The 20,691-nt window shown below is 46.4% G+C and overlaps 12 protein-coding genes across 12 annotated transcripts; 4 read left to right on the forward strand and 8 right to left on the reverse strand.

Moving 5' to 3' along the window:
- Window positions 1-30: 30 nt before the first annotated feature.
- BGW36DRAFT_328289 (cytochrome protein) lies at window positions 31-2,166 on the reverse strand. The gene is made up of 3 exons (XM_046212768.1): window positions 1,765-2,166; window positions 554-1,708; window positions 31-476 (listed from the first exon to the last, which is right to left on the reverse strand). The coding sequence occupies exons 1-3, from the start codon at window positions 2,074-2,076 to the stop codon at window positions 372-374; spliced, it is 1,572 nt and encodes a 523-aa protein (XP_046066675.1). The 5' UTR covers window positions 2,077-2,166; the 3' UTR covers window positions 31-371.
- A 772-nt stretch (window positions 2,167-2,938) lies between these two features.
- On the reverse strand, window positions 2,939-3,603 carry BGW36DRAFT_56109 (uncharacterized protein). The gene has a single exon (XM_046222422.1). It carries the CDS (start codon window positions 3,501-3,503, stop codon window positions 3,042-3,044), a length of 462 nt encoding a protein of 153 aa, XP_046066676.1. The 5' UTR covers window positions 3,504-3,603; the 3' UTR covers window positions 2,939-3,041.
- Window positions 3,604-3,712: 109 nt separating this feature from the next.
- On the reverse strand, window positions 3,713-3,862 carry BGW36DRAFT_261867 (uncharacterized protein; the record flags this gene model as incomplete). The annotated part of the gene is made up of 1 exon (XM_046210082.1): window positions 3,713-3,862. A coding segment is annotated over one exon (150 nt), but the record flags the coding sequence as incomplete, so codon positions are not given.
- Window positions 3,863-4,132: 270 nt separating this feature from the next.
- BGW36DRAFT_306250 (uncharacterized protein) lies at window positions 4,133-4,964 on the reverse strand (the record flags this gene model as incomplete). The annotated part of the gene is made up of 2 exons (XM_046212132.1): window positions 4,133-4,639; window positions 4,737-4,964. 2 exons carry the CDS (start codon window positions 4,962-4,964, stop codon window positions 4,133-4,135), a joined length of 735 nt encoding a protein of 244 aa, XP_046066678.1.
- A 920-nt stretch (window positions 4,965-5,884) lies between these two features.
- BGW36DRAFT_388825 (putative EBP domain protein) lies at window positions 5,885-7,045 on the forward strand. The gene has a single exon (XM_046217269.1). The coding sequence runs from the start codon at window positions 6,095-6,097 to the stop codon at window positions 6,830-6,832; it is 738 nt and encodes a 245-aa protein (XP_046066679.1). The 5' UTR covers window positions 5,885-6,094; the 3' UTR covers window positions 6,833-7,045.
- An 802-nt stretch (window positions 7,046-7,847) lies between these two features.
- On the reverse strand, window positions 7,848-9,113 carry BGW36DRAFT_400944 (putative mitochondrial carrier protein; the record flags this gene model as incomplete). The annotated part of the gene is made up of 3 exons (XM_046218688.1): window positions 7,848-7,887; window positions 7,942-8,892; window positions 8,950-9,113. 3 exons carry the CDS (start codon window positions 9,111-9,113, stop codon window positions 7,848-7,850), a joined length of 1,155 nt encoding a protein of 384 aa, XP_046066680.1.
- Window positions 9,114-9,862: 749 nt separating this feature from the next.
- On the reverse strand, window positions 9,863-10,555 carry BGW36DRAFT_306088 (putative 60S ribosomal protein L21; the record flags this gene model as incomplete). The annotated part of the gene is made up of 4 exons (XM_046212118.1): window positions 9,863-10,193; window positions 10,287-10,334; window positions 10,391-10,458; window positions 10,520-10,555. 4 exons carry the CDS (start codon window positions 10,553-10,555, stop codon window positions 9,863-9,865), a joined length of 483 nt encoding a protein of 160 aa, XP_046066681.1.
- A 255-nt stretch (window positions 10,556-10,810) lies between these two features.
- On the forward strand, window positions 10,811-11,881 carry BGW36DRAFT_388835 (40S ribosomal protein S9). Its single transcript, XM_046217270.1, has 6 exons — window positions 10,811-10,864; window positions 10,930-10,967; window positions 11,032-11,050; window positions 11,126-11,224; window positions 11,275-11,508; window positions 11,562-11,881. The coding sequence occupies exons 1-6, from the start codon at window positions 10,851-10,853 to the stop codon at window positions 11,737-11,739; spliced, it is 582 nt and encodes a 193-aa protein (XP_046066682.1). The 5' UTR covers window positions 10,811-10,850; the 3' UTR covers window positions 11,740-11,881.
- Window positions 11,851-13,275, reverse strand: BGW36DRAFT_56361 (uncharacterized protein). The gene is made up of 3 exons (XM_046222423.1): window positions 12,804-13,275; window positions 12,517-12,736; window positions 11,851-12,445 (listed from the first exon to the last, which is right to left on the reverse strand). The coding sequence occupies exons 1-3, from the start codon at window positions 13,029-13,031 to the stop codon at window positions 12,006-12,008; spliced, it is 888 nt and encodes a 295-aa protein (XP_046066683.1). The 5' UTR covers window positions 13,032-13,275; the 3' UTR covers window positions 11,851-12,005.
- BGW36DRAFT_388840 (uncharacterized protein) lies at window positions 13,167-14,859 on the forward strand. The gene is made up of 2 exons (XM_046217271.1): window positions 13,167-13,545; window positions 13,599-14,859. Exons 1-2 carry the CDS (start codon window positions 13,415-13,417, stop codon window positions 14,722-14,724), a joined length of 1,257 nt encoding a protein of 418 aa, XP_046066684.1. The 5' UTR covers window positions 13,167-13,414; the 3' UTR covers window positions 14,725-14,859.
- A 458-nt stretch (window positions 14,860-15,317) lies between these two features.
- BGW36DRAFT_388843 (O-methyltransferase) lies at window positions 15,318-16,635 on the reverse strand. The gene is made up of 2 exons (XM_046217272.1): window positions 15,750-16,635; window positions 15,318-15,680 (listed from the first exon to the last, which is right to left on the reverse strand). Exons 1-2 carry the CDS (start codon window positions 16,246-16,248, stop codon window positions 15,478-15,480), a joined length of 702 nt encoding a protein of 233 aa, XP_046066685.1. The 5' UTR covers window positions 16,249-16,635; the 3' UTR covers window positions 15,318-15,477.
- Window positions 16,636-18,144: 1,509 nt separating this feature from the next.
- On the forward strand, window positions 18,145-19,495 carry BGW36DRAFT_439623 (uncharacterized protein; the record flags this gene model as incomplete). Its single annotated transcript, XM_046221509.1, has 5 exons — window positions 18,145-18,217; window positions 18,283-18,607; window positions 18,670-18,726; window positions 18,780-18,941; window positions 18,992-19,495. The coding sequence occupies 5 exons, from the start codon at window positions 18,145-18,147 to the stop codon at window positions 19,329-19,331; spliced, it is 957 nt and encodes a 318-aa protein (XP_046066686.1). The 3' UTR covers window positions 19,332-19,495.
- Window positions 19,496-20,691: the final 1,196 nt, after the last annotated feature.

The following is a 20,691-nucleotide window of genomic DNA, read 5'->3' on the forward strand; positions in this document are numbered from 1 at the left end:
GAGGTTTGCAATTTGAATTTCATCATTGATCCTAAATGGTGCTCCTATGCTATGTTTGCTGAAAAGAATTAATGAGCAGATAACACCAATTAGTATCGTGCACCTATCGCAAACAGAGCCTTTTCTCCTTCAAGTCAACATTAATTCAATATCAACCTTACATACTCATTGGACTGCGCAACAAATAGATTTGGGCATTGGAATCGCTGCATCGACGGTATACTCTATTACAGTATTCACCAGGACCATCCCAGCCATGGTAGATGCAATTCTGAGAAGACTTCGGGAATTCGTGATTATCCCTTTGAACACCTCGTCTCAACATACATATTCGGATATACTGAGCTTTCTGAATTATTAGCTTGTCTCATTCAAACTCGAGTGGCTCTTTCTTTGAAAATGGTGTTGAAATTGTGTTGCCTGACAAACCAAGCATTCCATAGCTTCCATTCTTCATCGGGATATGCTAGCTGAATCTAATGATATCAAAATTTAGTAAGGCTCTTGTCATATGGAACATTGTAACTGGCGGCAAAGAGGAAAAAAAACCTACGTCAAACCGTCTCAAGACACTCGGCACGGTTTTGTATATCTCCATTAAGGAGATGTTCTTACCAATGCACGTGCGACTCCCCGCTCCAAATTGAAACATGGTAGTATTCATAATCTTAAGTTTCTCGTCAGAAGCTGTCAACCAGCGCTCTGGGATATAGTTATCAACGTCCGACCCAAAGACCTCTTGCCGGCGATGAATCACCCATGCATTGCAACCGACTATCGTCCCACCAGGGATGAAATTACCAGCTATCTCGATGCCAGCTGGTGGAACAACTCGCTCAAGGGGTAGTCCGGCGGCCGGGTGCATACGGAAGGCTTCTTTGACGCACGCGTCTAGATAGGGTAGTTTCTGGGACTCGATCCAGGAGACCAACCCAGTTGAACGATTCTCAACTATACCGGCCCGAACAGCGTCATCAATTTCCTTTTGCACGCGAATCATGCACGAGGGATTTTTCAGCAGATAATAAAACACAGCTGCGATGCTGATAGCTGTGGTTTCAGACCCGGCGAATGCCATGGATGTTGCCATGGTTAAAACACGTTTTTCGGTCATAAATTCCGGACGGTTTTCGCGCGCTTTTAAGAACATTGTCAACAAATCATCTTTATACCCTGGTTTAGTTGGTGGCTTTTGATTATCAGTGTCAGTTGTCATGCGTTCTTGCATCCTCTGACGCGCAAACACTGCTACTGGATGCGAATTATCCATAATGCCCCATTTCTGCAAAACATCGAAAAGGGGATTCTTCCAGCACATCTTATCTAACCAAGGCATCTGACCCACTACGCCCGCATAATCAAATATACGTGAGAGAGACTTGATAATCCCCTCGATGTCCTCATTTTTCTCAATAAAGCCGTGGCGTTTGCTATATGTGATATTCCCTATAACATCAAAGGCAAAGAATTGCAACCACCGTGCGAAGTCGCAAATTTCACCAGTCGAGGCGTATAATTTGGCTGTTTGATTGAGAAATACTTGGGTAGTTTCGTCGACCATGGGCTCGTATTGCACCAGCGACGTCATTGAAAAGGCGTGGTTCACTGACCGACGTAAACTCGCGTGGTATGATTCGTCTAGTGTCGAGAATAGGGATGGCAGGGGCTCGCCTTTAGAGGTCGTCATTTGAACAGGATAAAATTCTGACTAGACCCAAAGCATAAATCTCTCTTCGTTTTAGCAATTTATTGTCATGATCATACCTTAACAAACCCCTTATTCAAGCCATAAATTGTCTTTATCGCAGCGGGGTCGGCGAAAGAGAGAGTATCCGGCCCTAGACGCACAACATCACCATACTTGCGATGCAAAGAAAGATGTGTGATATCCGGTCTTCGATGGGATACATCCAAAAAGCGCCATAGATTTGAAAACTTTGCCCAAATCGGGCCCGGGTATTGGTTCAGACCATTATAAAAGTAGTTTCGAAAAAAATAAAGAATAATCAAAGTAGGGAATATGTATACAGCGTAGTCGGCTATGGCACCTGCCAGGCTTTCGACAACTAACGTCATTCCCCCTTCCTTTCTTCTTCTTCTTCTTTTTTATAAAGATACTAGCGATTATCCAGTAATTTGACGAAGAAATACAACGATTAGTTTAGATTAATCTTTGGAAATTTATCAGCTCCCAGGATGCGACAATTCAGTTCAGTATATATATGGTGAGATAATATTGCATAGGGGTCTGAGGGAGGGATATCGGCAGTTGGATATTAGTCGAGATCCGAGAGACTGACGGCTCGTTCCGCTTAATTATGTGGTCGGAACCTCTTCTGAATTACTGCATATCAGATAGCAAAGAAGCAGTTTAGCTTGACATGCGTATCTTCTGACAGCATACAAGAGAGAAACTACAGACCTTGCGATACTTCAGTGGAGGATCAAAATTCAAGAATCCGCGATCGTCTTGATTAATTTATCAACACACCAGAGAAAGCAATATGGACGTGTAATACTCTCCATTAAGAACAATGACCTTCTTAACGATCAACATTCGACCCCGGAAAATGTAGTTGATGCGGTTGATAGCCAAAGGTGGGGAAATGTGGAGGCACATCATAGGAATACCGTCGGCAATTGTTCGTCGTAAAATATGCCGATATTCAAATTGCTGGATCCTGGTCAACTGCAGACACTGCCCCTCTGGAGTATATTAATAGATGCACGATTTTCGAGACTCTTCGGTAATGAGTTTGTATACTCAACTGCCGTGAATATACTTAAATCACCGGATGCTCTCTTGGGATGGCTGTCTCTAATAAATGGCTACTAACCCACGTCTAGACAAAACACTCTTATCAATTTCGACGGAAATCCTCCTGATCACGTTTTAAGCGGATTTACATAATTGTAGCTTTCCAGAGCATCGTCATTTCATCGATTGTTAATACTAGATAGATCAAATCTGCATCGCCTTCATACATTCTCTGCATTCAACTGCCCATGTCCGAGCTGACAACGTCTTCATATCATTCCGGTCAAAAGTAGTCATCTTCGGTCCATTCTTCGAATTCCAACTTCCATATCTGTTTCGACAAATACTCTAGGTCGCTCAGATCGAATTCGATAATTCTTTCATAGGGTCCCTCCGTATCTCGAAGAAACAGATGGTTGAAGTCGATGGAGAGGGGGGCTTCATTGGTGGCGTGAATATCATTCTGACCGGCCTCCTGGGATAGTACCGTACGATAGATACTAGTTCCACGACCTGCTTGAGTGGAAGACCATTTCTCGACAGTGATCTCCTTACGTCTTTGATTGATGTCAACGGTGAGGACGGTCAGCACATCCCCTTTTGATTGTGACAGCCACCACGAAACATCGCCAACCAATTTCTGATGTGACTCGGAATAACCGACTTCAATTACCAAGGTCGGCCATTTCCTGGAACGACCTTTCGGCATCCTTTTTGGCAGATAGCTCTCGTCTGCCCTTTTCATTCACTCATCCCCCTCTACATGAGCTTCTCCAAATTGTGACAGATTCAGATCCAAGTCACCCATACGCGAAATTTCCTGTTCAACAATAGATACAGTTCTTTGTGAGCAGTCGCGTGGATGTGACTCTCCATTTTGATAATGATGATCCCGTCGCGAGGAAAATACGATTCAAACGATATGCTGTAAAAGAGCTCGGTAAGCTATGATCGGAAGATTTGCTCAGTCACGCCAAAGAAGATGATGTATGGACTTCGTGTGCGATCTGCTTCAAACAAGTCGAGTTCTCGCTTCTGCATGGCAAGAAAGTGATTTTTGTTTCGGTACTCATATTCGCTCGTGGTGGCACTTAGCCCCAAAGGAAGATGCCAGTTGTGCCAGCCGCAGCTGCCTGTGCTCGACATCCTACCTGGTTTTTATTGAATATTTCGCAGGCTCTATCCGACTTGGATAATGTCAACAGTTTTGATCATGACGAGTTGGGAAAAATTGCAACCTCGTTCTTGGTTCTGCCTGCCAGAAACTCTCATCATGACGTACAAGCCTAACCAATATATGTACATGTAAACAGTTGTGACAGCCATTTCACGGAGAAAAGACGCCGCCAGTGTACAGAACATAGTGGCTTTCTCCTACCGAGAAAAGAACCAATACAACGCCGCATACTCAACTGACAATACACCAGATTTCTGTCCCTTGCAAGTGGCTGGAGGACTTCCTCCTGCCGTATGTGTCCGGTACACACTCGTGATGTCTGCCGTGGAGTCGGCGCTCGACAACAGGTACAGCCATGCCACTGCTCCATTAATACTAGGAACCTGTCCAAGTGGCGAGTTGCTCGGAGCATTCATTGAGCCAGCCTTATGAGCAATCACCTGACCATATTCGTGACTGGCGGTGTTCAAGTCAAACACCGCTGTCGTTGAATCCCCGAACCGATGATGGCCTAGTATATTCGGTGCGTCGGAGGCTATAATATCTCCCTTTGTGCTATGAATCGAGAACTGTAGTAAAATATCTGGGATATTATCGATCATGGAGGGATAGTTCTTCAAAATGCAGTTTGCGTTGTACAGTGTAGCAATAGCACCGATTGCTGCAGGGGTTGCAGCGGTGGTACTAGAGTCACAGGTATAGTTCTACAGGATATAATTAGTTTAATCCACAATTTTTTCAATGGCAGATGTCCCGTCAGACAAACTTGGTTGACATTTCGGGAGAGGATGACGTGCTTACCTGAATTCCACGCCCGACAGCTACATATCTCAATCGTTGTCCGTCGGGAGCAGGCAAACTGGATGAGAAATTTGCAACGGACGGGATCCTAGATTGATCGAGATCACATGTCGTAGTCAAAGAATCAAACAAGCTCAGCGTGGTTGTATTTGATGCCCGTCGGGAATAATGCAATGGGGATCCTGAGGTTGTTGTTACGAGAGCAAACAAGAAATATGATGCCAGCATCATGATTCTCATTGTATTAGTGAAACACAGGAAAGTACGGTGTTTGCCGAAACGAAGAAAGCCGTCTACTGTTCCAATAGAAAATCGGTTGAAACATGCAGAGTACCGAAGCGCCCTTATATGAAGAAATCCAGGCCGAGTTTGTGCATAGACGAAATTTTAGCCATCTATTCTACCAGAATATCCACCAATACTTATATCAAGCAAAATCAACCGTCAAATACTACGTACTATCCATGGACCCTTGTCATGCACAAGAATTGATATGCCGCAGTGCGGATATACGACCACCACCCGATCATCCATATCCAATCATGCCGATTATCAAGATATAAGGTGGACCTGAAGCAGGCCTCATCGAAACGATGCTTCTAAATTTAACAGCCAATAATAGGTGGCGCATGTTGTCCAGTACAATGATATAAGCCTAAGTTGGCAACCAGCGTAGCATTTGTTTCAATTGGCGCTTTGCTCAGTTTCAGGAAGACCGGGGACGGACTAGAACTGTTCATTGCGCTGGTTCACAGTTACCGCCTGAAGAAGTCAAGGAAATACCGAGCAGAAACGACCGAGTATTTGCCATGCTGGAAATGGTGTAATGTCTGATCCTATAGGCCGTTGGATCTGGCAGCACGGCGCTGATTTGCGTGTTCGGATTGGTCCCCTATTTTTAGAAGACGATGCTGGGTTATTTTGGATTCACGTTATGCAACGATACTATTGTATGGGCAGGATTCTTCGGTTAAATACAATTGCACCTTTATTATTGTCAGTCAGTCAGTCAACGGTCGCAAAAGCAGGAAGAGTAGTAAAACTGTGAAAGAAGCAGTGGAAAGGTGATTGCGGGGTCATCCGAAACCGGCATAGCGCGGCTATAGATCAGGGGTTTCGCATCACAACAACAACAATAATACAACACAACACGACACAGCACCAGTAATGACAACAATAATCATTGTATGATTGAACGATTAGACACGTCTCTATCTTCCCCCACCAGCTAGCGGGTCATTTCTCCACCAGGATACTACCCCTTCGGAAACATAATCGCATTGAAACAAAAACACCAACAAACATTGAGCTTCCCCCCCTCTTCCTCTAATCTGTGCACCGAACTGCAGTCAACCACAATGGCTGAACCAAGCTCTTTCGTGGCTGACACACCTACCTTACTGTCCATCGCCTTTGCGCTCTCCTTCATGCCAATCGCCTTTGGCCTCGGCACCTGGCTCATCCCTTCGCACCAGCTCCGCAATCGCGCGCTCTTCTTTTGGCATGCTTACGACGCGCTGACCCACCTCTTCATCGAAGGATCGTTTCTATACGAGTGCTTCTTCAGCTACGTCACCGTTCCAGCGGGTGTACTTCGTGAGCCATTTTTTCTTGGCCACACTGACCGACTCTATGGCGCCAAATACGGTACACTGCCCAGCGCGCGTCTGTGGCAAGAATACGCCAAGGCTGATCACCGCTGGGCCACGGCCGATACTACCGTGATTTCGCTGGAGTTGCTTACCGTGTTTCTGGCTGGGCCCGCTGCGGTCTATATCTGCTATTTGTTGTACCGGATCGCCAACCCGAAACTCAACGCCCAAGAGAAAGGTGCTGCCCAGGGAAAATTATGGCTTGTCTCTTCCGCCGTTGCTACGGCCGAGTTATACGGCGGCTTCATGACTTTTGCGCCTGAGTGGTTGAGCGCGAATTCTCAACTTGATGGCAGCAATCCCGTATTTTTATGGTTGTATCTGGTCTTTTTCAATATGCTCTGGGTGTTTGTGCCGTTTTGGATTTTGACGGAGGCGTACAAGGAGATCAAGACTGCGTTTGTCAAAGTAGAGACTGCTTCCACCGGAAAGAAGAAGGCATAAGCTTGGTTTTCCTTCTCTTTCGTGGTTGTACTGCCTAGCCTTTGCTGACAGGGTTTATGATAAGCGGGTATATTTTTATGGTATATAATAGGTATTATACTTTGTAATTATTAGCGATTATTGGAAATACAATCTGCAAATGTGTTGATTTAATTGTGTTACCATTTGACGCATTAAATCACGATTAAACCGATATCAATTTTGCAATCTCTGACTTACATATGTACATGTAGGAGACATTAAGTAGCTTGGGATTATATACATATATCTGCTACTGGTATCTAGTTATATAACCCTACCAACATTCCTAACACATTGGGTAGAGTAATAAAGAAAACTCGCCGAATGTATATCAATTGATGTTTGCACTTACATGGTATAAATCTCTAAGCAAATAGGGATTAGCAGTGTGTTGAGTACATACACAGTAGAGAGGAAGAAATGCACCCAGATATATATATATTAGGTTATGATTATATCATTTAACGATGTTTGGGGTAGTTATATGACGATCAATAAACATAAAGATTTAGAGGCATAACGGTATAAATTATATAACCATTGAAAACATCACCATATTAGCACGAAAAAAAGTACCCTGGCTATGATCCAGTCATAACCGCAATCTAGCATCTGCCCGTATAGTAAATATGTATATTTGGTTTTAACATGGACATGATGAACTAAAATATATCAGTCGCGTCAGCTAGTGACTATTGTTACAAACGAGCCTCACTCATATCTATTGCAATGTGTCACGTAAGGCTAAAGGTTGCCGATGGACCACATGCATCTAATGAAACGCCAGAAGATCTAGACTATTGAACGTCAAATTGCCTTTGCAACTTCCCTGTTCGATGTGCCAGATTTGTTATATAACCCGACCAAATAAGCGCCAGAAGTATGCAAATCTCAACGCCGTGGCATATGCCCCTATTGTAGAAGGGGAGAGAAGAAGTAGAGGTTAATATGGTACAGTTGCGAGTGGAGACGAAAATTGTCATCACAGTAGAAATTAAGATGTTGTTCCAAACAGCCGAAGAATAAATTCGTACCTGTGTATTGTTAGCTTCAAACACAACCGTTAGAGGGCAGCAAACAATGCTTACATTCCAAACATGATAGCCGCGGATGGAACGACGCGCAACAAGTGCGGTGTCAGTCCTCCATACAGCCCTGCAAGACCTTCCTCCCTGGCCACTACCTTGAAACATTGGACAAGGCCAGTGTACTTCACTTGAACCTTGCCTCCACCGACCGGTACGACGGGTGCTTGTCGAAGCCGTGTGCGAACCACTTCATGAGGATATGTAGCTACCGCAGCAAACAACTTGGCTATACCGGCCGCTGCGATACGACCGCCCCAGAGCTCGACGTCGTCCCAGGAGCTATGCACATGATATGGGTCTGCTAGCTTGGCAGCCTCACGCCGAGCTAGGAATATCTTCATCTGCTCGTATAAGACCCATTGTGTCGCGCTCTCAGTAACGCCTAGGAATGAGGCCGACAATCCTTTATATAATCCCCGAATACCTTCATGTCGAACTGTCTGTTTGATGCAGTCCCAACTGTTCTTGTATTGTCGACCTCCTTTGCCACTTTCTGCATTAGACTTATCGAGTTGTAGTCGCGTCTTGATAACCCAAATAGGATTTGTAGCAGTGCCAGTCGCCATTCCTGCGATAGCTGCAGCTCCTAAATGGACACTCCATGGTGTTGTCATTGAATCGTGATAACCAAGGTAATCGCTCAAGATCCGTTTTCCATTACCGTAAACATAAAAGTTGATCGCACGAGCGGGAACGACGCCGATCAAGTTCGGACCAAGGCCCTTGAACAAGGCTCGCGGGCCTTCATGCTTGTATATAGTATGCAGTATCTGGAATGTTTCTTTGAAATGTAAGAGGGCGCTGCGTGGGAGGGCGATGATGGAGGGAGCTGGGCGAACAGGATGTGAGGCGCGCAACGCTTGCAGTTGGTCCTGGTAAAAATCTGATTGAAGTCGGGTCTTTAGCACATCTAATGGGCTTGTTAAAGTAGCGGCTGTCATTCCACCGACACTATAAGGAAAAGTTTGTTAGCCATGGAGACAAGAGCCCAGGAATCTATACACATACCCGCCGGCGACAAAATGTGCCAAAGGTTTTGCTTCCGGTTTATTCTCTTTTTTGGGCACGACACCGCCCGTTTGTTTAGATTGGGTGATGGTGTTCCCTGGAGGTAGCTTCTGGGGCAGTTGCGCCTGCGCAGAGCTGCTATGGGAGGCAGTTGAAAACGTCATGCCGGGTGTAGAAAAGGTAAGAAAGGGGAAAGATTGAGGTAAAGAGGGACTTTGGTCCGAAGGCTCTATTAATCTTTCATGATGAGGAAATAATAAAATGCGTACGTGAATAAAAATGTCGATAAAGGAGTCGAGTTCTCAGTCTCCCGAGAACTTTTTTGCAGCGGCGTCGGAACGCAGCCGCAGCGCAGCCAATCAGCCGCCGTGTTACAACCTACAGCTAACAGGTAGATGCAGCATCAGATTTGCCGCCGATAAATGAGAGCGAAATGATAGCAGTTTGTGATAGCTTATAACAACTTGCTAGGGCGAAGATGCATATGGCTGATATGCTTGTCAATGCCAATACACAAATATATCAATTATGTAGCTATTACACGTATAACTTCATTCTTAGTCAATATCATCAATTATTCCAGGTTTTAACGAGACTTTGTTGCGAATACATATTACCAAATGGTAGACGTCTTTACGAACAAAACGTTAGATAATGCAACGGCAGGAATCCCGACATTTGGGAAAGGGGCAGACACCTGCCAGCCAAAATGTTCCACCATCGTGTCAATCTCAAGTGCGATTCATCTGAAGTTGAATTTTTGGTATTATTGGTTTTTCATTGAGGGACTCTATGCACAGCCATAAAAGCGCTATAAGGTTTCCCGACCTATTTTGCTCATCATGCAATCCACCCCCTGGCGGTAAATACACACACAAAACACCTGATTCCCAGAATTCCATACGTAAGACATTTAGATATGAGTATCGTAGGGGATAGGGGTGATCGTCTCAGGGAAGTTGTTCTGAGAATCGACGACGTGGGAGTCGCGGGGCTGGACGGCCTGTCTCTTCAAGTGCAGATGCGTACCCTGCTCCTTGGCCTGGCGTTTCTTGATGGCGTTCTCCTTGACACGGTTGATGAACTCATCACGGGAGCGGGAGTGAGAAATGTGCTCAACGCGAACATTGATGCGCTTCTCCATGTACCGATTGCCGACACGCTTGTAGATGATGACGCCCACGGAGGACTTTGTGACGTTGTAGACAACACCGGTCTTGCCGTGGTAGAGCTTGTAGGGTAAACTGTAAAACGTACCGTCTCAGTATACGAAAGCTCTTTCCCAATTCATGTGTGCGGGATTTCAAGATATTAGAGAAAAGTGAGAATTGACTAACCCCTTCTGAACAGCACCGTTGCACTTGATATCGACAATATCACCGACCCTGTATTCTGTCAGACTCTCCACGCTTTCAACTATGCTCGTAGTAGTCGTGCATACCGGTATTCTTTCAGGTAGGTGGAAAGAGGGATGAAACCCTTCCGTTTGAAGTCGCGGGAAAAGGCATACTATGCGCAACGGTCAGTTCGCTCGACGGTGTCTTGCGTGGGGGAAATATCGACGACATACGCGAGTACCCTTTCGGAGACCTGCAGAGTGACCCATCTCGGCGGTGTTGTCGTGGTGCTGGTGTCGTGAAGCTGTCGACTTCAAGAACGAGGTGGTTCTGCACACAAACTTTGGTGATGATGGCTGAGGCGGTTAGTGCGCGGGCTAGCCCTGATGCGGCATGGGGATAGGGCAAGCCCTCAAAAAGCCTATCCCAGCCAATCCCAACGGGCTCGCTTCGCTTGGTGGGGCTCCTCCACTGCGTTGGCGGTCTTAAAACACCTTCGAAAAGATTCATAAGTCTTCAGTATTCCGCCTCAGTCACGACAACCGGGAGAGCACCACCGCAGCCATGGCCCCAGCTCCGTGAGTCATTCTCGTGATGCACAAGCAATTCGTCTGGCAGTCTCTAATTAATTATTGTCTTCTAGGCGTTCCTACTCTAAGACCTATAAGGTCCCTCGTCGACGTGAGTAACCTAATCTACATGCGTGCTTTGCATTTTGGACTTCGCGATACTAACATTTCCCTAGCATACGAATCGGCTCGTCTGTCAGTACTCCCCGGCCACTAAGTGGAAGCGTGCTTCTGCTTATGTCGTGTTGTCCATTCCTAACCCCTCAATAGTGACTCTGAATTGAAGATCGTCGGCGAGTACGGTCTCCGCAACAAGCGTGAGGTGTGGCGTGTCCAGCTCACCCTCTCCAAGATTCGTCGTGCTGCTCGGTATGGTCAACACGTGGTAGATGTGAATCAAACATGCTAATCGCTTTTAGTGAACTTCTTACCCTCGACGAGAAGGACCCCAAGCGTCTTTTCGAAGGTAATGCCTTGATTCGTCGTCTGGTTCGTGTCGGTGTGCTCGATGAGTCCCGCATGAAGCTCGATTACGTCTTGGCCTTGAAGATTGAGGATTTCTTGGAGCGCCGTCTCCAGACCTGTGTCTACAAACTCGGTCTTGCCAAGTCTATCCACCATGCCCGTGTTCTGATCCGCCAGCGTCACATCCGGTATGATTCATGATTGAGACTAGATGAATTTCAATATTAATGGTTTCTTGTAGTGTCGGCAAGCAGATCGTCAACGTCCCTTCATACATGGTCCGCCTTGACTCCCAGAAGCACATTGACTTCGCCCTCACCTCTCCCTTCGGCGGTGGTCGCCCTGGCCGTGTCCGCCGCAAGAAGTCCAAGGCCGCGGAGGGTGGCGATGGCGACGATGAGGAGGAAGAGGAGGAATAGATCAAAAATTGATACCAAAAAGTCTTTACGGACAGGGCCTCTGAGGAGTTTTCTGATGCAGCATAGGATAGCATGTTGTATGATCATGATTCAATATGAACTAGCTACACAGGTAGCTTTATTTTCAGAGGTTCAAAATACTTAGATCTTGTAACGAACATTAGATTGTAAATGCACTAGAGTGTTTAATATTGCACTTGAACGCCGCAACCCTGCCTGTCTTAACTCAAATCAAGTCATAAGTCAATAATCGTACACATTATGTCCTAATTCTCCACATTGACCAAACTTTTCAGTGTCATTTCAGCACCTCGATACCATCGTCCCATTTCTTCCAATCCATCGCTCTCGCCCTCCATTTTCTTCCTTTGTGCTTCCCGCGCTTGACCTAGAGTCTCGACCTTTCTCCGTTCCAATGTACTAAGCTCTCGTTCGATGGCCTCAGCCTCTCGTGTTTTCCGAGGAAGAGTCGTGTGCATTGAAGTCAATTGTCGGTCAATTGCAGCCAATTCGGCCTCGCGCTCTGCGAGCAATGATAAAGTTGCTGGCAATGGCAGGTTCTGTGAAGAGGAAGGGTCACTTGGATCTGCTGCAAGTAGGTGCTTTGCCTGTAGCGCTCGTAATGAGGAAATTGTGTTTTCCAAGTTAGTTATCTCTTCTGGGAGAGTCGATAATTGTATTTTCTGAAGCTGAACATTCTTATAACCTATTGCGTAGCGGTCAGCATTCTCCCAAATCTTGCAGCACAAAAACACGCATGAAAGATAGGCGACTTACGTTTCGCTAAGTCTCGCCCGGTCTTTTCCATCACCTCCACCATGACTCGCACTTCCTCTTTCTGGTTTTGAAGCTCCTGTTTGACTTCCGCTAGCTTCGTCTCCAGTTCCACATTCTCGTTATGGCCCACGACCAGCGGGGGGTCGCCAACAATAGCGCGGAGGAATTTCTCCTTTGTGACTTGTTCCAAGTATGAAAAACGTAATTTTGAGAACAACTCCTGTAACGGTCGAAGTCAAATGGTTAGTTATATTCCAATGAACAGCTATGGATCAGGAATTATCGACCTTGTAATGTGTCAAGTCCGCATCTAATGAGGCTGGTGTAGGGCTCTCTGATGAATCTACAGACACATCTGAGGTGCGTTTGGCTGGTCTGCCCGCGCCATCTAGAGACATTGTTATCGGTTCGCTAATGCGTATAATTGCGAGTTCGGCATTTGGGTCATCGCTTTGGCCGTACTGAAGTTGTTTGATTTGGGCAACCGCCGTTGCGGGGGACAGAGGAGTTGCCATCGCCGACGAGGAGGCCGAATATGAGGGTTGAGTATTTCTGCTATTGTGAGCGTATGCCTCTATATTCAGTATTTTTCTGGTCGCAGTTCGACAGCGATCGAGTCTGCGCAGATGCTGACTGCAAATTGGCTCTGTCGCGACTGCTCAAGTAAACAATACTGTCACGTCGGGCCATGTTTGCTTTGTTTGTTCCCCAAGATCGCCGCCCGCCGAGTGCAGCTTCAGCTTTCAAGGCATTGCTCGGGTCCTTGTAAAAGCCCTTGAGGCACGAAGCATTTGATATTTATAGCAAGCAGCTCTGTATGAGAAGTATCTATTTGGAACCTTCATGCATTCGCTGCTTCTAGGTATTCAGACACAACACTATACCCTCAGCCTAAACTATGCCTCTTGGAGAGGCAATCGACGACCCCACCAGCAATGACAATTATGTCGCACAGTTGCTTGCCTCTGAGGCAAAGGATAAATCGCTGAAATACTCTGCCCTCGGACTCCAAACTTATCTAACTCGACGGTATGGCTCACTCCTCCAATCGAACATGCAGTCTTCCTTACTAAACCCTCCAGGCCGACAGACCGCGCTCCCAGGCCCAACACACGGTTCCTTAAAAATATCCTCAGAGATACCGATAGTCACAACTCAGCCCTTAGGCGCAAGGAGGAGGAAGAATCTAGGCAGCGAATGCGAAAACTTCGCGGCGAAAATTCGTCGGCTTCCCGGTCGTCGTATCGCACGGAACGAGATCAGGGCAGAACCAGAGATTACCGAGACAGGTCCCCTCGTAATTCAAGAGAGGGCCATTCGTCGCGCGAAAAAGACGAGGACCGACGGTCAACGCGGCGTCATCGCCGAGATGGAAGTGATAACGAGTCAGGTCGCGATGTGTCCTCAAAGACTCGTCGACGGCACCGTCACCGTGCTGAAGAAAAACTGCCCAGGCGGAAACGAGAATATTCAAACTCTCCTCATAAGTCGTCACAGTACGATATAGGTGAAAGGAGCGATCGTCATCGCCGGCACAGATACGTAGAACGATCGCGATCGCGATCGCCACGACGTTCGAGACACTGCGAAGTCGATGGGCATGACGACCTCGTCCAAGTGGAAAAGCCAATCTCTAAAGACTCACAGCGCCGATCAGAGAAACGGTCGGAAGAGCATTCGAAGCGACGATACTATTCAGATGAGGAATCAGACCCACTCGAAGACCTTGTTGGGCCTTTACCCGCCTCGTTGCGAAAGAATAAGGATGCTTCAGCCGTTGCATCACGCGGCAGAGGATCTTATCGCACCAACACAAGCATAATGGACAGCCATTTTGCGCACGACTACGATCCCAAACTCGATGTCAATATTTCTGAAGATGACGATGATACAAGGCGGTCTACACGCCGGCCGGTGGCCGATTTGATGACTGAAGATGACGACTGGGACATGGCTCTAGAAGCACTTCGGGACCGCGCCGAATGGAAGAGGAAGGGAGAAGAGCGACTACGAGTGGCGGGCTTTGATGGCAAGGTTGTTGAGAGATGGAAGAATCATCCGGCTTTTGCAATAGGAAATAATAGCACATCTGATACCGAGGGTAGAATTGACGAAGTAAAGTGGGCAAAAAAAGGCGAAAGCAGAGAATGGGATCGTGGGAAGGTGATAAACGAGGATGGCATCTATGAAGTTAAGGCACAGTGGTGATTTTGCATACAGGAAAAAACGGTGTGTTGCATGTACATATACATATATACATCAATTGGTATATACATATCTAACAAATATGTGCGATGCTAATGCGCGCAGCATGGTGCTGCATTATGCTCAGCCCGGGTCGCCTGGGGATTAGGTTCACAACAATTCTGTATGCTATCGCACCAATATCCCCACTCTCCTCCTCCTAATGCTGCTGCTGTTCAGGGCGGTAAATGGCGAATGACAACCGTTGAAAATGCTAGCGAACCGTGTTAGTACTCGCAACGTCAAAAAGCGACCGATCCTCGAGCACGGTGAGAGTGAATTTGTTCAGAATATCGCGGCCGTTGTAGTAGTTGAACATATCCTCCATTCTGAAACCGCAGACGCCACAAGTAGCCCAGCCAGCATCATTGTCGTAGGTTGAACGATATATCACGGACCCTGAGATGAATCGATTTTGCAATACTCATGTGAATCGAATCATCAAGTTAGTTCATTAATTTGGTTGAATTGATTGAAGCATCTAGTCAGGCGCTAAAAGGATACTGTATTAAACTCATTAACTTAACTATATATGTACTACGTATAGTGCACAAAAATTGAAAATTATTGTTATAATTATGTATGAACCCAGCTAATGATCTGGTAAATTATATTAGATCAGGTAAAAAAAACAATTAAAATTGATTTCATCTCGATACTTTAACCAATTCCACATCAAAAATAACGATCAATCCAGTCTTCTACTAGATCACTCGGTCAAGGCATGTAAGTTACCAGCTCCAAACCGCCACTATACGGAAGTGTCAGAGTCCTGAAAGGCCCTTCCGGGTCTTTGACGTAATCGAAAAATTCTTTGTATCCCACGGCCGATGATATGGTGTTGTCAGCTACAATCACTGCACCTGGTCTCAATCGCGGCTGTACGACTTTGAGCGTTGGCAGCGCGAGCGGTGTCCATACTACACAAACTCTCAACACGGTTTCCCTGGAACAGAATCTCTATCAATGTCAAGTTGGAAACCACTTACTGTCTAGTAAAAGAAGATCGATCTCTGGTAGGTCATTGTGTAGCGTCTGAAGTAGATCGCCCTCTCTCAACTCGATATGCTTCAGAACTGTCTCGCCGGCTTCCTTCCAATGCTCCTTTGCCTGCCTGGCCTTTTCAGGCTCCTTTTCAGTCGCGATCACCTTGCCACCTGAACTATTTCTGCCTACTGCCAAGGCGAGGTAGATCGTACTGACACCAAAACTCGTGCCAGCCTCGACAACATTCTTCGCGCCAGTGGCCAGAATCAGCTGGTACACAAAGTGGCATTTGTCCTTGTCGAGTGCGACAAATTTGTCGCGCATTGCGTTGTCGAGTTGACGATTCCCCGCATCGACGTCGTGATTCCGGAGTTGAACGGCGTCCTTAAGGGCGTTATTGACTAGGGGTTCTTCATCTAGCGAGAGGGCATGCAGTCTTTCCAGGAGACCTAGAATATGGGAAGGTGCTTGTACGGGAGAGTATTGGAGTGAAGACGTCATTTTTCGTTAGAAAATTCAATAGATTGACATTCCGTTTCAACATACGCTGCCAATGAATGTATGTCCTATCACAGAGTCTTATATAGATCTGTAGGATAATATTTTATGTTGTCCGGAAAGACGCCCCCTCTCCGAAGCGGGGAATCAACACATCTGGCTGGCACTTGATGTATGCGGGGGTGCCCTCGAATGAGTCATCGGTTGTAGTGTGATTGGTTGCATTGGCTGGGATGTCGACTGGTCAATCGCATATGGACCATAGGGAAACATTTCATTTTACCAAGCGAATGGTTATATGCTTTGCAAATATATAAACTAAATCAGCGGAGCGGCCAGTTGACACCAATAAACATCCTCGAACGGGAAAAGAAATAATCACAACATTGGAATACTCTAACGTAGTTGCAGCCTAAAATCAACTGAACCAAAAAGATCTAGAGCCGACTGGAATGAATTATATAGCTCTCCTAAATATAGTATAGCACTGCTAATATTTAGCGCTATGGTCAAACTATTGCACATTTAACAAAGCTATTCTTGGAACGGAATGGAGACTTGACGCTATTTACCTCTCCTCACTGGACCACGGTGAGATTGTTCACTCTCCATCCAACAGCCCAAGCAAAATAGAAACTGCCTTGACCGGAACTGGTGGTACATTGGTCTACACTGGATCACTTGATGTTGCCTTGATCCCCGCGCAAGGTCGGCAAGGCCTCTCCTCGTACGAAAACCCGTTCGGAGACTCGCAGCTTATCAGGATCCATGTCATGCAAGGTGAAAAAAAAAATAAGCGGAGACCTCGACAAGACAAGCGTCGAAAAGTGGGTAGTAGTTCCTCATAGGTCAATGTTCCTATACAAATTTTTGCTGGACGTAGAATTATCACTCTAGACTTCCTATAGATCTAGTTGTTGATATCGCTTAAATCCTACTTATCAGTCTGCATGTGTGTCCTATGGGGACATAGGCACCGAGAGGGAAGCCTAGGGCTTTGAGATTTATATCAAATTTATATAGAGAGAAAACATGTAGACCCTTTGGCGCATTTATATAGCTGTCATGGTCCTATAGAAAGGCGTACTTCTAAATGGCCTTTAAGTAACTACTCAATATCTTATTCATTTCAATCTTATACTAGGAAAATAAGAGATATAATAGTGATATACTGGATAAGAGAAAAATATATTAAATTATAATAATTTTACTGATATTTATATATTAATCAACCGAATTTAAAGAGGAAATTATATGATTTTAGCATTTTTAGGAGCTAATTAGATCATTTAAAAATTTTCTATCAGGTCATCACTCGTGTCTAAGCTTGCTTCTATGTGCGAAGCTTCGTTCTGCATTTAGTTTGATATGATTGATAAGCTCGATCAGATATCTTATCGGCTGTCCATAAAAATGCATAGAGCCCGCGAACTCGGCCCGATTCCTTATTCTATCGTGGGATCAAGTCTTAGCATAGAAAGCGCTGGCTCGGGTATGTATGTCCCTGTCGTTGATGGATGTACAGTATCCTCTACGTAACATTTCGGCACTGCCGACCAACGGCCGACTGACCCGTAGGAATGCATAGTGGAATTCGTAGATTATTGGAGGGAATCCTTCCATGATTCATTATGTTAATCCATGATTGGAAGTTGACGTGGTGATCGACAGGGCTTCCCACCGTAGTCAAGAGATTTTGGGGCTAAAGTGCCGATGGTGTAATTGACGATGTGACTGCAACCTACCTACTCTTAGGCATTGGCATGGACTTGATGGCGAAGGCAAGATTTCGCATGACATATAAGGCGCCTCGATAATATTTAAGACCGACCGAGGGCAACGTCGCCGCCCCTCACTCCTATCTCGCTGAGCTGGTCAAGTTGGAAACATAAACACATGATGAAGTCGTTTCTATCTCTCCTATTCGCCGCAGGTTGCAGCGCAACCCTGCCCGACTACGTGCTGAAATATGGTATGTGCTACTTTCTCCCTCGCTGGCGTTTTTCGGACGTTTTATAACGACGTTTTCTGCTGTAGCACCCGTAGTATGGCTTGACGTGAACGAAACTTACTTCCCAAGTGACCTCTACGCCCAGGTCCAACACTCTTACCCTGCCGTGAACTCGACTAAAATCACTGGGTATACTACGCCATTAACACTCGATAATCTCGACGAGCTCAATGATTTCGGCAACACAAGTGTTTATCTGACTTCCGACGAGGGGATCCAGGCCAATCCATCCTGGTTCAGCGGTGTAAAGCCCGATTCAAATGGCAAATCCGGGGACGCGACTAGCTGCGCCATCGTTACCTATGATCATGGAAATGGAACTGTCGATGCTTTCTTCTTCTATTTCTACGCGTGAGTGTCGAGTATCGGTGTAGAGAGCCAAAATGGTTGCGGATTTCCTGACAGCTCGACAGATACAACCAAGGCGACAAGGTCTTGGGAATGTGGTTCGGTGACCATGTCGGAGATTGGTAAATGAACGGAGTATGGTTGCTGAGCCATCAAATAACTAACTCGTTTGTAGGGAGCACAACATGGTCCGGTTCGAGAACGGCGAGCCTCAGGCCTTATGGTACAGCCAACATGCCAGCGGCGAGGCATTCACATATAATGCAACCCTAAAAATAAACGGGCGACCAGTTGCATACTCTGGCAGGGGCACCCACGCCAACTATGCTATCGCAGGGTTTGTTTGTCCTGTTCCCAAAGAAGGCTGACTATTCTGACGCTTATTAGTGACCATGACCACATCATACCAGGGATTAACTTCCCCGATGATGGCTTGGTAGTTGATTACACCAGCAACGGCACCCTATGGGACCCGACCGGTAACTATTATGCGTATAGCTATGACAACTCCAGCGCGAAATTCACCGCATATGATTCAAGCTACCCCGTCAACTGGCTGTATTTCAACGGCCAATGGGGCGACGCGCAAGTTGCCAACCAGACTGGTCTCTTCGGGGAATACAAATACGTTGGTGGTCCGAACGGTCCCAAGTTCAAGGATCTCGTGAGAACCAATGTGTGTCCCGACGGCGACGATTGTGATGTCCGTGACTACCTCGTTGCATAGCGAAATAATTGCACGCTTCAAATGTTGTATATATATCGGGATGACGTCCTAAGGGACATGATGCATTGGAGGATATAGTGGACGATCACGTGCCTCTATGGGACATTACAGTGTACAGATGTACACGCTGAACAAACAAGCAATGCACTATCTACTGTTAATAATATTATTATCCCGACCTAATTAGATACTTGTTCAAACTCGGATTATTTGAACTTTGGAATCTTTGGAGGACAAGGCTTGTTGATTGTGTTCTAGGCTCTAGCCCCTGAAATATCAATTAGTCCCAAGCGTACCTATTGGCTTAGGAAGTGAAACAGCAGCACGAGCGATGGGAGGCGGGGGCACGTGAGTGCAATTTTTGGCTGGTAGCCGGTACTGTCAGGTACCCGAGCAGCCAACCACGGTGGAAATATACCTACAGGTACCTGTGCTCTGGTGATTGGCTCAGCACAATGTTGGCCCACTAACATGTAATTAAATTCGCGAACGTGCGATCGGCGCAGAAGCTTGAAGCTTCGAAATTGGAAATTGGCGCCCCACCAAAGCTCACTCCTAATAAGCAGAGTTATTTCAGAAGCTGGGCCAGTTGGTGGATTTGTCAGGGACTTCTGCGCACGGATATGGCATTACTACTGGTGACAAAAAAGCAAGGATATGCTGTATTCTCCTCATTGCTGGGCGCTTCTTGAAGAAGGGCAGAGGCATGTTCTCATTCGTGCGAGCCGGAGCACCGGCAATGTTTGAGCCTTTACCGCTTCAGGAGGATGACGAGGATGTCCAAAGCGCCGGACAGGCCTTAGTGTTTGGCCGGCGCTTTCAAGTCAGCCAACGACTGTCTCCAATTGAAGAAGTGGGGGAGGCGAAGCAGCCCCTGAATCTGGCCTGGACAGTTTCCTGAGCTGGTGCGAGCGTCGACACTGCTTCACAGTGCAAAGGATCGCGCAGGCACGCCTAATCTAGAAAGGTTGTTAGCTGATGGACTCAGAAGTCTTTATTCGGAATAGACTCAAGCTAGGAAAAAAGTCGCCAAAACGCCGGTAGGTAATTGACGGGCAACACTCAGTGAAGAACAGTAGACTCTTCCTCCTCTTGTTCTTCATCCCGCTGCCGTTCGTTTCTTCCATTCGTGGAGTTGCTGTCGTCTTGTCTGAGGCGCGGTGACAGAATATCTTCGTGAGAGCCGGACCATTCTCTCGCTCTTTATCTCTTTCGCCAACACCCCCGTTAACCTTAACCCCTGGCCAGGAACCCAAGACAGCAGAGCCAATTCCGGTCACCACCCCGTTGATTTTGCCATCGCTTGCTGGACTTGTGAATGCCATCATTTGACTGACTCGCTGGAGACGATTGCATTCGT

Source organism: Talaromyces proteolyticus (assembly GCF_021365285.1).
Source record: "Talaromyces proteolyticus strain PMI_201 chromosome Unknown BGW36scaffold_13, whole genome shotgun sequence".
Classification (NCBI taxonomy): Eukaryota; Fungi; Ascomycota; class Eurotiomycetes; order Eurotiales; family Trichocomaceae; genus Talaromyces; species Talaromyces proteolyticus.